Source organism: Tympanuchus pallidicinctus, unplaced genomic scaffold (genome assembly GCF_026119805.1).
Source record: "Tympanuchus pallidicinctus isolate F22 unplaced genomic scaffold, pur_lepc_1.0 scaffold26, whole genome shotgun sequence".
NCBI classification, from domain to species: Eukaryota; Metazoa; Chordata; class Aves; order Galliformes; family Phasianidae; genus Tympanuchus; species Tympanuchus pallidicinctus.
In genome coordinates this window covers 9,528,544-9,546,342 of record NW_026294743.1, presented here as the reverse complement: position 1 = coordinate 9,546,342, position 17,799 = coordinate 9,528,544, and the positions used below count along the sequence as shown (strand labels likewise).

General features: G+C 44.0%; 1 protein-coding gene across 5 annotated transcripts in view; it reads left to right on the top strand.

The window, feature by feature from the left end:
- The first annotated feature begins 894 nt into the window (after positions 1 to 894).
- The window catches only part of TLL1 (tolloid like 1), a 134,899-nt gene continuing 117,994 nt past the window's right edge, over positions 895 to 17,799 (top strand). Inside the window, exon 1 of one of the 5 annotated variants that reach the window (XM_052690164.1) lies at positions 895 to 1,690. Coding sequence is in view for 2 of the 5 variants with exons in the window: in XM_052690162.1 (XP_052546122.1) it covers positions 2,390 to 2,546 (157 nt within the window). In the remaining 3 variants the exon portion in view is untranslated. Of the gene's footprint in view, positions 1,691 to 1,762; positions 2,547 to 2,605; positions 3,051 to 17,799 lie in introns of those variants that run through there. The other 4 variants (XM_052690162.1, XM_052690166.1, XM_052690163.1 and 1 more) reach the window with 4 other exon arrangements.

Here is a 17,799-nt window from a genome sequence, read left to right as displayed (position 1 = left end):
ATGGTCAGGGTTGGAAGGGACCTCCAGGATCATGAAGCTCCAACCCAACAGCTCCCAACAGCTCCCTGTCTTTCTTGTACTGGGGGCTCCAGACCTGGACACAGTACCACAGATGAGGCCTCACGAGGGCAGAATAGAGAGGGACAATCACCTCCCTGTCCCTACTGGCCACCCCTTTTCTGATGGAGCCCAGGATCCCATTTGCTTTCTGAGCTGCAAGCGCTGCTGGCTCATGTTAAGCTTTTCATCTATCAAGACCCCCCAGGTCCCTCTCTGCAGGGCTGCTCTCAAGGACCGCTCCTTCCAGTCTGTTCCCTTAAAATCCTTTTTCCTTTGCAGCAGCTCAGCCCACAGAGAGGTGACAGCACTCTGCACCCACTCGCCACGAGCTCCCCGTCGAGGGGAGGGGCCGCTTCCGAAGCGACGCTCCTGGCACAGCCCGGGGGAAGGGGCGACCTCTGGATTTCCACTCCGGCGACAGGGAAAAGGCGATCGGGAAACGGTATTTGCGGTAAGAAGAGCAGGCAGTGCTTCGCGGCAGCCCTTTCAAAAGCCCGTGCTAAATGTGACACCACGGCGGAGCGGGAGCCGCAGGAACTCCCCTCAACCCCCCCATCACTCACCCCGCTCTTTTCCATGGAAACTCGTAAAAAGGGGGAGGAAGAGTAGAGTTTGCTACGCAAAAGTCTCACCTTGGTCTGAAACCGTTTCAGGCGGTTCTGCAGGACCGGAGCTGCCCATCTCGGGGGAGGGGAGGAGACAGGGAGCTCTTTAGCTACCGCACACACTTTTTTTTTTTTTTTTTTTTTTTTCGCTCGATCTTATTTTATTCCAGCAGCAGCAGTGTATCTCCACCCTCCGCCCTCCCCCTCCCTCTCTCCCTCCCTCCCTCTCTCGCTCCCTCCCTCCCCAGGTTGATCGGCTGAAGGCGGCTTTGCGCGCTGATCCCTCCTCGGGCTTTAAAGAGGCGCCAGCCCCGCGCGGCTCGGGGCGCTCAGCGGGACGGTGCGGAGCTGCGCGGAAACTTCGCTCGGGAGAGAAACCTCCACCGCTTTCCCGGCGATCCACGTGAGGACAGGAAAACCCGGCTGAGAGATCTCAGATTAACTTTTTTTTTTTTTTTTTTTTTTTTTTCCCTCGATTTTTTTTTTTTTTTTTCTTCCTTCTGCTTGTTTGTTTGTTTGGTCCTACTTTCATTTTGGAGCCGGATCCCAACTGCTTGGCTGAACTTCTGCAGAGCGATGGACCTTTAAATCGCCTTCCTCTGTTTTAAGCAAACTATGGGCGCTTAAACTTTTCTCTTCTCCCCCTCCCCCTCGCTCCTTCACCCCCCGCCCGCCCATGGGGCTCACGCTGCGGAGCCGCCGGCACGGAGAGCAGCACACCAGCACCGCGCTGCTTCCCCATCCCCTCTATCGCAGCTGATCCCTCTTCTCCTCCTCCATCACCTCGTTCTCTCTGTCCTCCGGCTTTTTGGCTGCCGGGAGCCGAGCCGCGCGTTGTTTGATTTGATCTGGCTTCTTTTGTTGTTGCCTAAATGCCGCGCACCGCTTATCTAGAGAGAGAGCACTCCGGAGATAGGGGCGGCCGGTGAACGTGCGTGTTGCTGTAGGACTATCGGGGGAGCGGATCGGCAGCAGCCCGGATCCTGACCCTGCCTGTATGAATAAGTAAGCAGGATGCTGACAATGTGCGTTAGTTGCCTGTAAGGTTGTCGTAAGTTAAAGGGGGACGGAGGAGGGGGGTGGGGGGGGAGGCTAGACCAGAGACAGATCGCAGAGTAGGAGCGCGGCGGGGGAGGCCCTGACACTTGGCTCTGCCGCCTCCCATCGCTCGGGCTGCGCGCTTTGCCGGAGCAGACCCCCCCCCACCCCCGCTCCCTTTTCTTCCCGTCCGTCCTTCTTTCTTTTCTCTCCTTCCCTCTTCCCCGCGGCAGTTCGCTGATGTACAGCCCGGATCCATCTTCCGGCAGCAGCAGCAGCGGCGGCGGCGGCGGCAACAGCGGGACCGGGGGCGGCGGCGCGGCGGGGCGCGGACCGGGTGCGGAGCGGGGCGCGGGCAGCGACCGCCGCCGGGGCGGAAAGTTTGCCCGGGCTGCGCCGAAGGCTGAGGGACGCCCCGAGAACCGGCACCTCTCGGCCTGAGCCCACCCCCGCGCCCAGCCACCCACACGCCCGGCGGGGTGCGGGTAGGAGGGGCGGCGGAGCTCATGCTGCCTTGGGGCTACCTAGGGAGCGGCGGCTCTAGGTGCTGAAGGAAACAAACAAACGGAGCCCCAGCCAACTCCAAACTTGCGGTTCCTCCATCCCTTATCCTCCTTTCTCAACCCGGCGGTGCCGCCCGCCTAACTCCGCCGCGCTCCGCGCACCGCCTCTCCGCCCGAGGGAGGATGAAAATGCTCTGCTGGCGGCTGGCGCTGTGGCTGGCCGCCTGGGCTGTCTGTGGGAAGCCGTCCTCCTGCTCTGCCCTCGATTATGACTACACTTACGATTTCACCGAAGAGGATAAAGCCGAGGCGATAGATTATAAGGATCCCTGCAAAGCCGGTAAGTGACTTCCCCGCCCGGCGCTGCTCCCCACCCCCTCCCCAGATGGTGACTTTGTCCCGGCTTCACTCCTCCGCCCGCGAGGGGCCTCACCTGCTCCTCCCCGGGGGAGCGGGCGGGCCAGGACCCGCGTTGCCGGCAGGGCACCGCGGAAGTTGCGCGGGGCGCTTGGCGGGGCATGGAGGCTCTCCGCACCGCACCGAGAGCGGCTGGGCACCCAAAGGGCGATAGACCGCTCCGCCCGTTGCCACCCCCGGAGCGGCCCCTTCTCGCTCTCCCGCACCGCAACCTGTCTGTCTCGGCCCGGCTCTCTGCTCGTGGGGGCGGGCACGGGGCGGGTTCTGGGCGCCGGCCGTTCCGTGATGAATATTGACATCGGGGTCGGGCGGGGCGCGTAGCCCCGTCCGTGCGCACCGGTAGGAGAGCGAAGGAGCATCCGTGCGCCGCCGGGGAGTGCTGTGATGAACGCGTGCTGGTTTAAGACGTCAGCTTCCTTTCTGCCAGGTACGGTGGTTGGTTCTTCTTGCTGACCTGAAGAACCGCTTCGCTTTTGTCTCTCGTCGATACGTTCTCTCGAAACGCGGTGGTCGTCCCCAGCTCCATCGTTAAATAAGCGCCGAAGTTTTCCAGCGATCTCCTTTGCATTAATTAGTTACTTTGTATGCTGAAGACTGGTTCAGCCAAAGGTTGCGTGCGCCGTGTCAGTGTGGTTTTGTTTCATTTCTTGAGGAGAATGTGGTGAACGTATATGCCAACTATGCAGACGTTGTGTTTTCCTAATCGCAAAAATAGTTTGTTCCGAAAGTGTGAATTGTTAGGTCTTCCGTGCCTGCAGCTGAGGAATGCCCCAGTTCAAAAGAAGTAGAAGCGACTGCAAACAAAACGTTGTTTTCTTCCAATTAGCGCTCGCAAACAAGCGTAGCTGGTTATAATTAAGCTGGGATCTTTTTCTCTTTTTTTTTCTCTTGGTCCCTGGTTCTTCCAGGAAGATTCGTAGGCATCATTTTATTTAACAAGAAGTGTGTTTGTTCTACCTGCAGGGGTGGTTTGTTTTTTTTTTTTCCATACTTCTTGCTGCTGATGGTAAGAATCTGTGGAGCACAATTAGTGTTGCCAATTCCCTGCCATCACTGTTTTGCTTAGAGAAAAAGGCACGTGTTTGGGAAGTTTGGCCCATTGAAGTATTTCATGGAAGGTGCTTGCTGCTGCTTCATGATGTGCTTGAATATTACCACAATGAGAGACACCTGGGTGCACCAGGTGTTAGCTGGATACCATTCCCATTGGTCTTAAAAGCAATTGCTGTGAGGTTCTATATTTAGTGAATAGCCCATCCATATATATATATATGTATATTTAGGATATGGTTGTTTTTCAGAGATGAAAATGTACATCACTTAGGGCTGCATGTTACATTTGTGCCACGGACCGATCGTTTTAATAAAGATGAGAAAGTTTATCGATGAAACCAATTCTCCAAGAGTGTTTCCCAAAGACTTTTCCTGCTCAGCCTCTGTTAGAAGCATACCTTGGCTCAGCCAGGTCTGATCTGACCCTTTGGGATGGATGCTGGGCTGCCAGAAATCACTTACATTGTTCTTTTTGAACTGTTCATGCTGACAATAGCGAGGCCTCAGCTAGAAGTGAAGTTCAGCAACTTGGCACCAGGGGAGAAATGCCCAAACTCAGTAAAGATTTTACTAAGTGATTTGAAAACTCCAAAGAGTCTCATACAGGTTTTACAGACCTGTTGGAATAATCTGACCCACCATAATTTGACCTACCAAAGTTCCTTTGAAACCAGCCACAACTTAGGCCCTCAAATACGCTGATGCAAGTCAGACTTGCCTTTATTTTAGAAGTTAATTGCATTCCAATTTTCTCCACTCTGTGGCATTTGCTGCTTAGTTCTTATTCCTCGAGCCACACGAGTCAATGTTCGTGATTTTACAGCATCAAGCACAGCACAGAAGGCCTCAGGTCTACATCATCTATAATTCCATATAGGTAATTACTCATAGATTTAGTCCCAGATCTCTTGGATCAGGCTTCTTTTGTTAGGCTCCTCTTTTCTCTGTTTTTTCCTTTTGTGGAAGAGCTGGAGAAACCTACCAGAAATGGAAAGTGGCAGTCTCTAACACGTTATTTATAAGTATGTTTTGTAATTGTTTTTCAGTATTCGGTGTGCATTTTAACACTTAGTGGAAAAGGGCTCATTTTGGCTGGCCTGCCTACAATCATACTGCTTTCTGCAAGTTAAATCCCCAGAAGCAGAGTGTAATGCAGAATACTATAGAGGCTTACAAGTGCATTATCTTACTATGTTTCCAGCTTGATGAAAACTGAAATCCTTAGATAACAAGAGTCTGATGGATGCACAGTAGGGTTAACAATTTTTTTTTTTTTGGAACTGATGTTCTCAGCTGCATTAGGAAAAAAAAAAAAAAAGCAACAAAAAAACAGCAGCTGTTTTGCAATAAACCCACGCTTGAGTGTCAGCAGTGAAGCCAGCACCTTGAGAGCCCTGGGAGCAAGGGGCTGAGGAAGAGGTGCCTGGGGGAGTGCTGTTGTGGTGCTGCTTAGGAGGAGCGGAGGTAAGGAAGCTGTTGACACTGAGGAGATTAACTTGATGAGCTGTGTGGCTTCCTGTGTGTTTTTCTGCAGTCCTTTAACCCAGGGATGAATTTTGGGTCATGCTACTTCTCCTTCTAACAAGTCTCCTGGCATTCTCTAACAGCGGGATGTGATGTAATGTGGTTTCAGTGCTTCTGATGTCTCAGATATTTCCTTGTGTCTCTCTGCAGGATGTTGCCCTTAGTGTTTACCATTGTGAAGTTCAAATGTAAGGCATTCTTAGTTTATCTTCCTAGATCTAATTTGCTGGAAGATGTGAAACTGAGAATGCCATGCTCATCTCAATGTCAGGCTTAAAAGAATCTAGCAATATAGATCATATATATATGTATACGTACAGCAAGTACAACTCCAAAAATTAAAATGTTTAGTTAGATTTAAATGGGCACTGTCAAGCTTCCCCTATATTTATCTCTGCATTCCTGAGATTTTACTTTTTCTGCCTTTATCACAGCCTATAATGTATTAAGAATATTGATTGAGAAATGTACGGAGTGAGATGAGCAGGAAGAGGGTTTCCCATCCTGTATTACTTATGGATAGCCTGCTCTTAGTTGGTATTAAAGTTTTTAGAGTGCTTTTGTTTTGCTTCTTTAAAAAAGAAGAAGAAAACAACAGAGAATGGCTGAGTGATATTCTGGTGTGATCATCCAATGAAAATACTTTTGTTGACTTGTGAGAAATTAGGAAACAAGGTTTAGCTTTGGTGTATACCTGCATTGCCAAGGTTTGTTACTCCTTTAACATTTCTTCTTGGAGATGTTTTGCTTTGGAAGAAACTACAAAGGTTTGAGGAATAGTCTCAGAGGTGAATTCCTTTATCTGTCGGTTTTCCCTGTTGTGGGCCTTGGTTGTCTTCGCAGTAGAAATTGTTCTGCATTGAGGAAACTTGCCAAGAAAAGTATAACTGAAAGCTGTTATGTTCTTACAGTAGGTAATTTGGATGGTGTTTTAATATTGAGATGCATATTTTCAGCTGTAAGTGTGCTAATATGCAACCTGGTAATGCAAAATTTCTTGAAACCTCTTGTTATACGCTTGAATCTGCTGCATCTTTTATTTAGTAGATATCTTTCATCTTTTTTTTTTCCACTCATGCCATAAATTCAGAATGATATCTTGAGCAGTTCGTACTAAGATAGAGATTGAACCTCTAATGTCAGCTGCCAAACTGACAGAACTGTGGCTGTTCATGTGGCAAACACACAGAGTAGGCAGCTGAAACAGAAACAGGCTTTTTAAAATGGTCTGTCCCAAATGGCCTCCATCCTGCTGTGAATTCACTTAAAGAGTAAATCAGACTACTGAAAAAGCTAGGTTTTAAGACATATTTCATTTGCTGAGTTCTACACCATTACTTTCTTTGTGATGCTCTTTAATGTGGTATCTCAATATCTTTGAAAGATTTGTGTGAACAAGAAGTTCTCCGCTTCACTGAAAAGATTATTTCAATAGTGAAACTCTGGGAAAACTATAGTAAACACATATGTTTGACTTGCTAACTTTGTGAGTATCCTTCCATACCCAAAGCTCAATTTCATGTCCAGGCTGCTTTCCATAGGGATCTGTTTCTGAATATATTTCCTGAGTGTCAAACAAGTGACCTGCAAGGAGTGGTATTACACCACTGCAGAACAAGCCTAATTGACAAACCTAATTGAGCCTGGAATCAGGTCCCCCAGGCAAGCTCAGAAAACACTCGCCACACCTGGATGTCTGCCTTATGTCATTCTTATTGCCCCTCTGGAAAACAGAGTTGATAGGCTTATGACATAATTCCATTCACTTCTTTTTGGAGAGAAATGGTCGCATCTGTAGCGTGCAGTATTGACAGAAGGGATGTAAAAATGGAAGAGTCAACTTCTGGCTCTTGCAGGCACAGATGACTTTGAGGAGGAAAACAGACTTTTTTTTTTTTTTTTTTCCTGGATGCATTACAGTACTCTAAATTTTATAACAGTGAATAAACTAAACAAGGGGAGAAATCTCTGTTCTTTGTTTAGATAATGTGTGTTTATCCTTAAACTTGGATAGATTTTTATAGTCTAGCTGTAGATTCATGAAGAGTAGGTTTATAGAATGTTGAAAAATGTCGTTACACAGCATTATTATTATTTTTTTTTTAATTTTTTATTTTTAACTTTTTTTTTTTTTTAACTGAAGTAAAGATAAGTAAGTGTACACCAGAGCAGAAGTAAACTTTGGGCTTTCAGAGCTTTTGGAAAGATGGGCCTACATCTAGGTATGTCGCTCAGAGCCCCTCCTGCTTGAGTTTGTATGTTTCCAGAGATGGGGCTTCCATCATTTCTCCTGGCAACCTGATCTAGTGCTTCACCATCCTTATTGTAAAAATCTTCTTCATTATATCCAATCTAAATCTCCCCTCCTTTGGTTTGAAATAATTTCCCCCTATCCTTTCACAACAGACCCTGCTAGAGTCCCCTTATTTCTTGTAGCCCCCCTTTAGATACTGTAAGGCCACAGTGGGGTCTCCTCAGACCTTTCACTTCTCCAGGCAGAACAGCAGGTCCACTGAGGATTCTGCATCTGGGTGCAGTACTCTGGGTGTGACCTCATCAGTGCAGAGTAGAGGGGTAGGGTCACCTCTCTTGACCTGCTGGCTATGCTTCTTTTGCTGCAGCCCAGGATATGGCTGGTTTTCTGGCCTGTGATGGCAGCATTGCTGGCTCATGTTCAACTACCATCCACTGATACCCTAATGTCCTCTTTGACAGGGCTGTTATCAATCCTTTTGTCTTGCATTGGTTGTTGAGGTCACCACAACTCCTATTCAAGACCTTGCATTTGAATTTGTTGAACCTCATGAGAATCACTTGAGCCCACTGTTCGAGCCTTTCTAGGTCTCTGGACAGCATCCCGTCCCTCAGGTATATTGACTGCCCCACACAGCTTGGTGTCATCTGCAAACGTGGTGTAGGTGCGCATTTAATCTCATTGTCAATGTCATTGATGAAGATATTACAGAGCACTGGTCTCAGTAGTGGTACCTGAGGGAGATCACTCATGATATAGATGTCAATCTGAATATTGAACCACTGAACACCACTCTCTAGGTATGATCTTGCAGCTAATTCCTTGTCCACAGATCAATCCATCCATCCATCCATCCAATCCATATCTTTTCAATGTGGCGAGAAGAATGTTTTGAGGGACTGTGTCAAAAGCCTCAGTGAGGTCCAGATAGGTGACATTAGTGATTCTGATGCAGTTAGGCCATCGTAGAAGGTCACTAGGTTGGTTGGGTAAGATTTGCCCATGGTGGAGCCATATTGATTATCTATTATCACTTCTGAGTCTTTCATTAGCCTTAACGTTGCTTCCAGGAGTATCTGTTCCAAGATTTTGCCCAGCACAGAAGTGACACTAACAGGTCAGTCGCTCCCTGGGCCATCCTTTCTATCCTTCTTGCAAATGGATGCAGCGTTGCCTTTTTTCTGGTGACTGGGGGGTTCACCTCACTGTCACGACTTTTCACATATCATCAAAAGCGCCTTGGTGACTACATCAGCCATTTCCCTCAGGACTCTGGAATGCATCTCATCTGGAACTCATAGACTTACGGTTCTTCAGGTTCCTTAGATAGTTGCAAATCTGGTCTTCGTTTACAGCAGGAGGCCCATTGCTCCACCAGTCTCTGCCTTCCAAACTATCCTCTTGAGGGATGTGTGAAGAGCAGTTTTCAATGAAGAGTGAGCAAAAAGAGTTGAGGACCTCAGCTTTCTCCTTGTCCATTGTTACTAGCTTGCCTGTAATGGTCATTAGGAGTGGGGTTACACCTTCTTGGTCTCTCCTTTTATGACTGATGAACCTATAAAAGCCTTTCTTGTACTTCTTTGTGCCCTTTGCCAAGTCCAGTTACAGTTGGGCTTTCACTGCCTGTGCATTTTCTTCTTGCTTTCCAGTTTGACCAGCAGGTCCCAGTTCAGCAATATCTGTCTTGCTCTTGCCTTCCTTTCCTGACTTCCTCCACTTGGAGTTGGAGAGATCTTGTGCCCCAAGGAAAGCTTCCTTAAAGATCTGCATGCTCTGCTTGTTGCCTTGTCCTTGAGGATGGTTTCCCAGAGGGTTTTGTTGACTAACACTTTGAAAAGCTTGGAGTTTTTCCTGAAGTTTATCACTGAGATTTTCCTTTTTGTCTATTCCTCAGGAGTGTGAACTCCACCACTGCGTAATCACTACAGCTCAGGCAGCCTTCAGTCCTGATTTCATCAATCAGTTCACTTGTTGGTCAGCAACAGGTCCAGTATTGCATCTCCCCTGGCAGGGCTGTGTGTTACTGTAGTACAGTCTATTTCTCTCATCTGTGATCACAGACAGCCTCTGTCTTCCTCCCTACTACATCCTTTCAGAGTTACAGCCATTGGAAGCATGACTAGAAAAACCTTTGCGTTTTGAGTTGTCTCTTCCTACGGCATTTTTCTTTGCTAGGAAAGTGCCAACTGTTGATTTATTGATGCGTTTTAATGGATGTTCACTCTTCATATCTGCTGCTTATCTTTTACTTTTTTCAACCTCTTTCACTGTTCCTATGACAAATTTCCATGCTTTTGGATTCCCCTTCACTGAATGTGCTTCCTCGCTTTCTCCTGTGCTGCCTGTCCAGTAGAATTCTCTTCTTTATGTACCTTTAACTTATTCTTATCTAGCTTGCAGGTGATTATTTCCTTTAAATGTAATGAACAGCTATGTCCATAACTAGAAGGGAGAAGAATGGGTGGACCAAGTGTTGCCAGATGCCTAAAACTGGAAGCGTACTTAGCAGATTGTCAGTAATCTGTTAAACACTGCGTGTTAAATTCTGATATATCCACCTGTGTGGAACACATACCTGAACCTTCTGTCTCTGTTTGACTCATATACCTAAATACCAAGATCTGATGTGAAGATTTTCCTTCCCAAACAATACAAGGACTGGAAGTACTTGAAATTTCAACCTCGCAAAAATAATAATACATCAGAAGGGACTGAGCTGGGGAGCGTGAAGGTGAAGGCCATGGTTGTATGGTGAAACCCTGAGCGGTGCACAAGCCATGGAATGGGTGGTTGCTCTAGCAGGCTACTTTGGAGGCAGTTCTTAATGCCAATTGCCTGTGTAGTGGTTTACATGTGAAAATTCAGAGTGATTATAAACCAGTGAGCGTCACCTTTGAGAATATTTGAGCACAGGTAGCTCTTACAGAGCAATAACACTCCAGAATGTAAGTCTGTGTTTTCTCTTTCAATGTTTAAAAACAGAGATAGGCAAGAAGCCCTAAATTCCCCAAATCATTTCTTTTTTTCTAAAATAGCTCCTTCTTATTTTTTTTTTATTTCTGTCTAGAGACATGTGGAATGTGATGCATAATGGGATGCATAGTGTGTATGGAGCCAGCTTTCATGCTGTGGTTTTCAGTAAGAGAAATAATTGACTGGGAAATTATTTGAAGGTTCTTTTAATTCGTTTTCACAATTACAGACAATGACAGAACAATGTGCCTGGTCTGAGGTATAGTTTTAGTCATTTAAAATGTATGAACATTCTTAGCACCAATATCTGTTATGTGAAGCACTTAAATTATAACTTTGCTTAAATGTTATGTAAATTCTAGCTGTGTTAGGAATGCCCCTCTCTGTCTAGTGGCACATCTCCTTAGGGGTCAAATGTTGAGGGGTTTCTGGGGTAGTATTCTTACGTGCCACTGACAAAATATCAGATGTTTAGCAGTGCAGTAAGGAATACAAGCATTGGAACTCACCGAAATCACTCATATCAGAACACAGAAATGGAAAGATATTGAGTGCAAAAATTATTTTCTGTGCAGTGAGTTTTGAATCTAGAAATAACCTGTTTTGGTGATTTTCTGTCATTTTCCTGCAGAAATTGAGTGGTAGGGATAGATGGCTGCATTTGAAAGGTACCAGTGCTGCTTCAGCCACTTGGTGTTCCTTGGGTACTGTAATCTCTATAGTGCAGTTCAAATATCTCATCTTAGAAGTGCAGTGGCTGAATGTATCAAAAGAGCTGTGCATATGTGTTATGTTATTCCCATAGTGGTAGCAGTAGTTAAATGTATTCCTAGGAATAATACTAATTGCTATCAAACAAAAGTAAGCCCATTTTATTGGTGTCTGACATTGTAGCAGATGCTCGTTAGCTGCAATCCTACTGTCACATGTATTGTTCCACTGAAGACCTTCAACATTTCTCCTGTTTCCACTGTGAAGAAGAAAGGACTTTGGAAAGGGCTCAGTGATTCTGGAAATAGTGGCCAAGTTACAGAGCTTCCAGTTGATGAACTCTGATGTAAAGAAAATAATTTTCAATTTTTACATTGTGAAAAGATTCATTTAAACAGTTTATTGCTCAGCCAATTATATTTGCTTTTGGGGAGAGCAATTTTAGAACAACTTTGCGGGTGTGAGAACGTGACGATGAACTGCCCAACTTCTCCATCTGCTAAAATGTCCTTATAACAAATCTGCATACATCTTCATTTTTTACTTGAACTCGCTTTTCCCCTTATTCAACATTTCTCTTATGGTTGTCCTCTTACTACAGTTTCATTTGCAGATGGGTTAATCTTCATTCTTTGACAGCTCTTTTCATTCTTAAAGTGTCTATTTCATCCCTTGTAAAGGTGTGTGCAGGTAGAAGTCCATTGATAAAGTAGTTATTTTGTGCTCAGGCCATCTGCTTAACCCCTTTTTTACTAAAAGCATGTTTCAGTTCAAAGTTGCCAGTGTCATTATGAAGCCATATTACCCATCTTCTAGTTTTAGATCTTCGTTTTAGTACTGGAATGTTTATGCATCTGCCAACACTTTTGTCATCATAGACAAAGACTTAGCAGCTTTTAACCACGCCGTTGTACAAGACTATCAATTCAGAACTAAATTCTGGAACTTTTTATTCTGTTGTTATTAATGTTATATTAATATTATGTGTTATTAATGTTGCTGTAATAGCATTAGGCTCTGAAAACCAATATGGATTCAACTTTCATACATGGAAAGGAATTATTAAAACAAAACAAACCAGCCAATGTACTCCCAGACAAAAAATAATAAGAATTTAAAATAGCTAAAGAATCAGGTTCATGCTGGTGTTTTATGCAGTGAAGGATCAGTTATTGGAAAAAACTGTGGGATGAAAATTAGTTAAAAAGAAGTTCAACTTAGAAAATGGAGAATTATGAAGAAGGGACATGATAAATGTGCAATTTAAGGAATTATACAAGAAGAATTAAAATCTAACTTTGTTAAATTCAGAACTGAGACGGGGGAATATTTTTTTTTTTTTTCCCAGCTTTTTTTCCTACTTTTTTTTGGTTGAAGTCTGTTATAGGATGCTACTGAGGCAGTGTTCAGATACAGGATTTGACATTTACATAGACAGCAGGAGAATCCAAAGCTTTGATAACTGATAGCGATAACTTTGTAAGTGCGCATTATACCTCAGGCTTCAGAGTTGAAGTCAGTCTTTAGTGTCTGGAAATCAAGATGAACTCAAGTGTATGGCAAGATTATCCTCGTTCCCCCCTCAGATTCTTGTTCCTTTCCGAAGCAGCTGGTAGTGACTGCTGTCAGACAGGACCTTGGATGTGATCCAGTGCTGCAGTTCCTTTGTTCCTAAGCCTTTCCTAAATGGTATTTCAAAAACTCGGGTCTTGTAGTATGCCATGAAGATAAATGGAATTTGGATCTTTTGGGAAGCGAATGAATTTCAAGCCTTAGTATGACTGCAAAGGCACAGAATAATATTTCATGAAGACCAAGTTAGGCAAGCACAGAAAGAAAGGTAAGTTTATCTAACGTGTATAGATTCTTTCCTTTAAAGTTCTCCGTGTAAGTGCAGCACTTACATCCTTGCCTTTAGGTGCATGCATGCACATGCTCAACTGATTACCTAAGGGATTATCACTAAAGCATACATACACCTGTAGAATTATCTATTAAAAGATCTTGAAAGTTGCGTATACAGGTTCTGTGGGTGGGTGCCTTTATATGTTTTTATTTATTTATTTATTTATTTTGCTACACTGGGAAACATGGGGTTAATCTGTGTCTTAAGCCTGATCTGAAGGCTGTTGAACTTGGTGGAAACCTTCCAGTTACTTCAGAGATAATTTTTATAGGTAAATAAGTAGTAAGGTGCAGAGCTGACTAACTTACTCCCATGTGCTTGGGCCATGGCTTGCTTGTATTCATGTGCTCACATGCCTTTCACATTGTGAGGATGGGTTTTTGCCCCAGTTTCTGCTGTTGTCATTGCTAACATAAGAGTATCATGAAATCTTACATTGTGACCTTTATTTGTTACAAAATTCTGAAGGCATTTGAAATGGGTCTCAATATAGTTTGTAAGAACAGCAACCAAAGTATGTACCATTAGCTAATGTTTGACAAGCACTGAAATTCTCTTCAGCAGTTTGCAAAACCATGACTTCAGAACGCTTCTTATCCCAGCCTATCTCAGTGGCTTGCTGGAAGGGGAAACTTGGGAAACCAGGAGGAACAAATGAAGAAACGGATGTGCTAATTTCTTCTTTTATTTAATAAGTAGAAGAATTAGCTAAATGGTAAAATAACAGCAGAAAAGCATATATATGTATTTATTTTTTTTTTCCCAAAGCTACTTATAGTTTGAATGGATAGCAAAAGCGTTAGATTGCAGCGTATTATCGGAGCGTATTATTATGGCATAACCTAACTCAATGCAAATCTCATATTTAACTACACAATTCATTACTTTCATGTTTCCAAACATCTGTCTTCTTTCTAAGACTGGTTCTTCAGTGTTTTGAACTTCCTTCACATCCTGAGTGGGAAATGCAGGTGGCATATGGTACTAGAGCTGTCTGAGGGTGCTTGTTTGAAGAAAGTTCTTTGTTTGGCTTTAGTGACAAAATTTTCTGGAGTTATTTAGCAGAGGAAGGAAGGAGAAAACTCTTAGCTCATCATGAAAAGGTTCTGAAACTGGACTGTTTCATGAACAAAGACCTCTTGCTCCCTGAATAGCAGTGAGAGCGGCGGGGAAGAGAAAATGTCGAGGGCTGTTTCTTTTTTCAGTCTTTTATCTGCGTTCTTGAGGATGAAACCTTTTGACCTGTGGAATATGGATGAAAACACAGAAACCCAATTGAGACCTGTTTTCATTGATAGCACCTTTATCTTGGGAGAAACTGAATTAAATGTGAGTTTGTAGCGCTGGTGGATCATGCTTGCTATGTCTGCAGAAAGTGAAGCTTGGGTAAAGAAAAATAACATAGATTTCCTTTTGTTTTCTGAAAGAGAGCCAAGTATGGAGACTCCTCTTTGATCAGAAAGATGTTTATAGATGTATTCAAATTGTGAGGGAGGGAAAACTGAAATTCTCCAGGGAGAAATGCAAGCTGTTCTTTGGTGATTTAAGTCAACAACGCGTGGAATCAGCTAAAGTTGTGATGACTTTTCTTTTTCAACTTAGACAAAATTATTTTTTTTTTTTTTTAGAGAGAGAAAAACAATCCATTATGCTTATTTATATTTGGTTATGGAATTTCACAGCATACACTGCGCTTTTGCTGATGTGTTCATCTAGTCATTCTAGACCTGATGATGCTACAGGTAGTCAAAAACCTGTTGATTGTAAGTCTTTTCTGTGCTTTACCTAAGTATGACAAGCTCAAACTAAAGGCACTAAGGAAATCAGAAATTACCATAAGCATTAACCTCTAAATGCAGAATATTGTAGAAGAATAAAAATAACTTTATCTTAGTTAGGTTAGTGCTCATGTCCTCTGGCTTGGCTTTGTTGACCTAATATGTCCTCGGTCATTCCAGTGGAGAAATCCTTTCCCCTCTTACCAGTGAGCAGGCGATGTGTCAATGAAATGAGCAAAGATCTAGATAAGATATTGAATCTACTTGCATGTGCTAAGGAAACAAATTAGCATCTCCACTCTTATGTGCTAATCAGTTCTGATTCCTTTTAGTTCTTTATGGCTGTTCTAGTACCAAGATAAACCCTGCCAACTGCTGCAAGGGAGGAGGCATTGCAGGATGTCAGAGAGGTACTGACTTGCTCCTGCTCTGGTAGAGTGCAGAATGCATGGCTCCTCCAGAGCATGGCCAAGCATGCACTGCACCTTTTCTTCCTCTATTCTTCACTATCAATTTTGAATTTAGTTTCCCTTCCTGTTTTTTTTTTTTTTTTTTTTCCCCCACCTGTGCTGAAAAGTCCCAGGTACTTGTGGTCCAGGTTAGCTAGGTGCTTAGAGGAGTCATGCAGAATAGGCAGACATCGCAGAATGCAGTGTGGGTTGTCTACCAGGAGGAGACAGGCAAGCAGGTAAAAACTGAGGTGTTGAACAAAAAGATTATCCTGTGCTGAGCCCTCTGCAGCTGACTGGAGATCAAACTGCTTTCTGTAATCAGCTGCTTCAAAGGCAGTAATAACTTCAAATTAAAACAGTGATAGGCATATCAGAATTCCTAGTGGTTGGGCTGTTCCGACATGTTATTCAGATAAATACAGAGGAATTCTTCTCATGCAGGTCTTACATTTTTACTTTTTCACACTGCTGTGGACTGTTCAGTAGCTCTTTCACCTGTTAAAATACCATGGCTTACAAATCTAGATGGCATGTATGAAAGTCTGTTAGACTTTTTATTTGTATAAGATTTGTCCAGGGAAAGTAACTTAGCTTGGGTCTTCATGCCCAGGGTAACACTGCCTTGTTTCTTGCCACGTAGTCCAGCAGGTCCTGTAAATGGGTTGTGGAAGAGTCTGCACCAAGGATGTGTAACTGGCCTGGGCTGTGTGCACTGCACAGTAGGGAACCCTGCCCAAGATGGGGATCCACACGAGGCAAAGAGTGTTTTCCTCCTTTTACAAACTCTCCTAATTGTTTTTAATCCGATTTGTGTTTCCTGACATTTTCATGTGAGGAAATGAAATGCATTATGTTTATATGCTGCAACATTTAAGTGGAATTCTTCATCTAGACTGCAGTTGCTTTTAGGATCTCTTGTTACTTCTAGTGAGATGAGTGGCATGGTGACATTCACTTCACAGAATCACAGAATGGCCAGGGTTGGAAGGGACCTCAAGGATCATGAAGCTCCAACCCCCTGACACATGCAGGGACACCAACCTCCACGTTTAATACCAGACCAGGCTGTCCAGTGCCCCATCCAACCTGGCCTTGAACACCTCCAGGGATGGACGGGGCATCCACAGCCTCTCTGGGCAGCTGTTCCAGCACCTCACCACTCTCTCTGTAAAAAACCTCCCCCTGACGTCCAACCTAAATCTCCCCTCCCTCAACTTCAGATCCTTTCCCCTTATCCTGCTGTTATCTACCCTTTCAGAGTTGATTCCCCTCCGTTTGTAGGCTCCCTTTAGGTACTGAAAGGCTGCAATGAGGTCACCCCGCAGCCTTCTCTTCTCCATGCTGAACAAGCCCAGCTCCCTCAGCCTGTCTTCATAGGGGAGGTGCTCCAGCCCTCTGATCAACTTTGTGGCTCTTCTCTGGACCCTCTCCAGCAGCTCTCTGTTCTTGTGCTTCAGTGAGGTCAGAATTTGTACCTGAGAAAAATTAAATTAAAAAAAAAAAAAAAAAAAGTACATTACACTGGTTGCCTCTTGTCTCCATTGTAACTAGTTTTTGTGTTGCCATGTTTTAAAATCATTGATCACTTTCAATTGGTTGCAAAAGGAGATTGATCTAAAATGTTTTGTGTTGTCATGCCCCCTCTGCAGTGGGGAAATCATATAGAAATGATTGGTGCAGCAAGGGCAAGCATAGAGGAACTGTTCTGAGTCACAAGCCAGCGTACATCATTAGGAACACTCCTATTATCTGGAAGTCTGGCTTCCTGTCTCAGTTTCCTTGTGGGTCTAAATGAATGGCAGAAGAAATGGAACGCTTTCCTGCTTGGCCAAAACCTATGCTAAATTACTCCTTTGGCTACAAGCCATACTGTGCTCGGGGAAAAAATCCTGCAGCTCCCCCCTGAGTCTAAAGGGTACTTTCTGCACTTCCTAGGGGCTGATGGAACAACATTTAGGAAGCCTATGTTTGCAAGACGGACCCAAATTGTCTGTGAAAGTTGTTTTTTGTGATTGTATTTGTTTATTTATTTGTTTTGCTACAGCGGAACGTGTGAAATTCCTCAGGAACTGTTCAAGAAATGAAGTGCGTTTGTTTCCTCGTATTGGGGAAAGGATGCTGTTATGATGAAAATGATACAGTCTGCCATACAAAAGTTACCAAATGCACATTTAAAATAAAAAGTGCTTTCAGACGTGCATTCCGTTCAATAACTAATTTCCTGCTTTTTTTTTTTCCCCGCATCAGTTAGTATATGTGCTGATGGTCTAAATATAGTCTTAATGAAGAGCATAAAACTTGTTTTCACCTGCATTTTAAAAATGAGTAGCACATGATGAAACATAAGTTGCAGATATTCTCTTAAGTGCTGTTTCCGTATATGATGTATCTGTCTTGTTCTATGTATAAAGCAAGACTCTTTGGAAATGCCTTCATGGTTTTTTTATTTGTTGTATTTGGTACATTTTCACTAACAAATACATTGAAGAAGCAAAACATTCAGAATCCTATTGTAGCTCTGATTT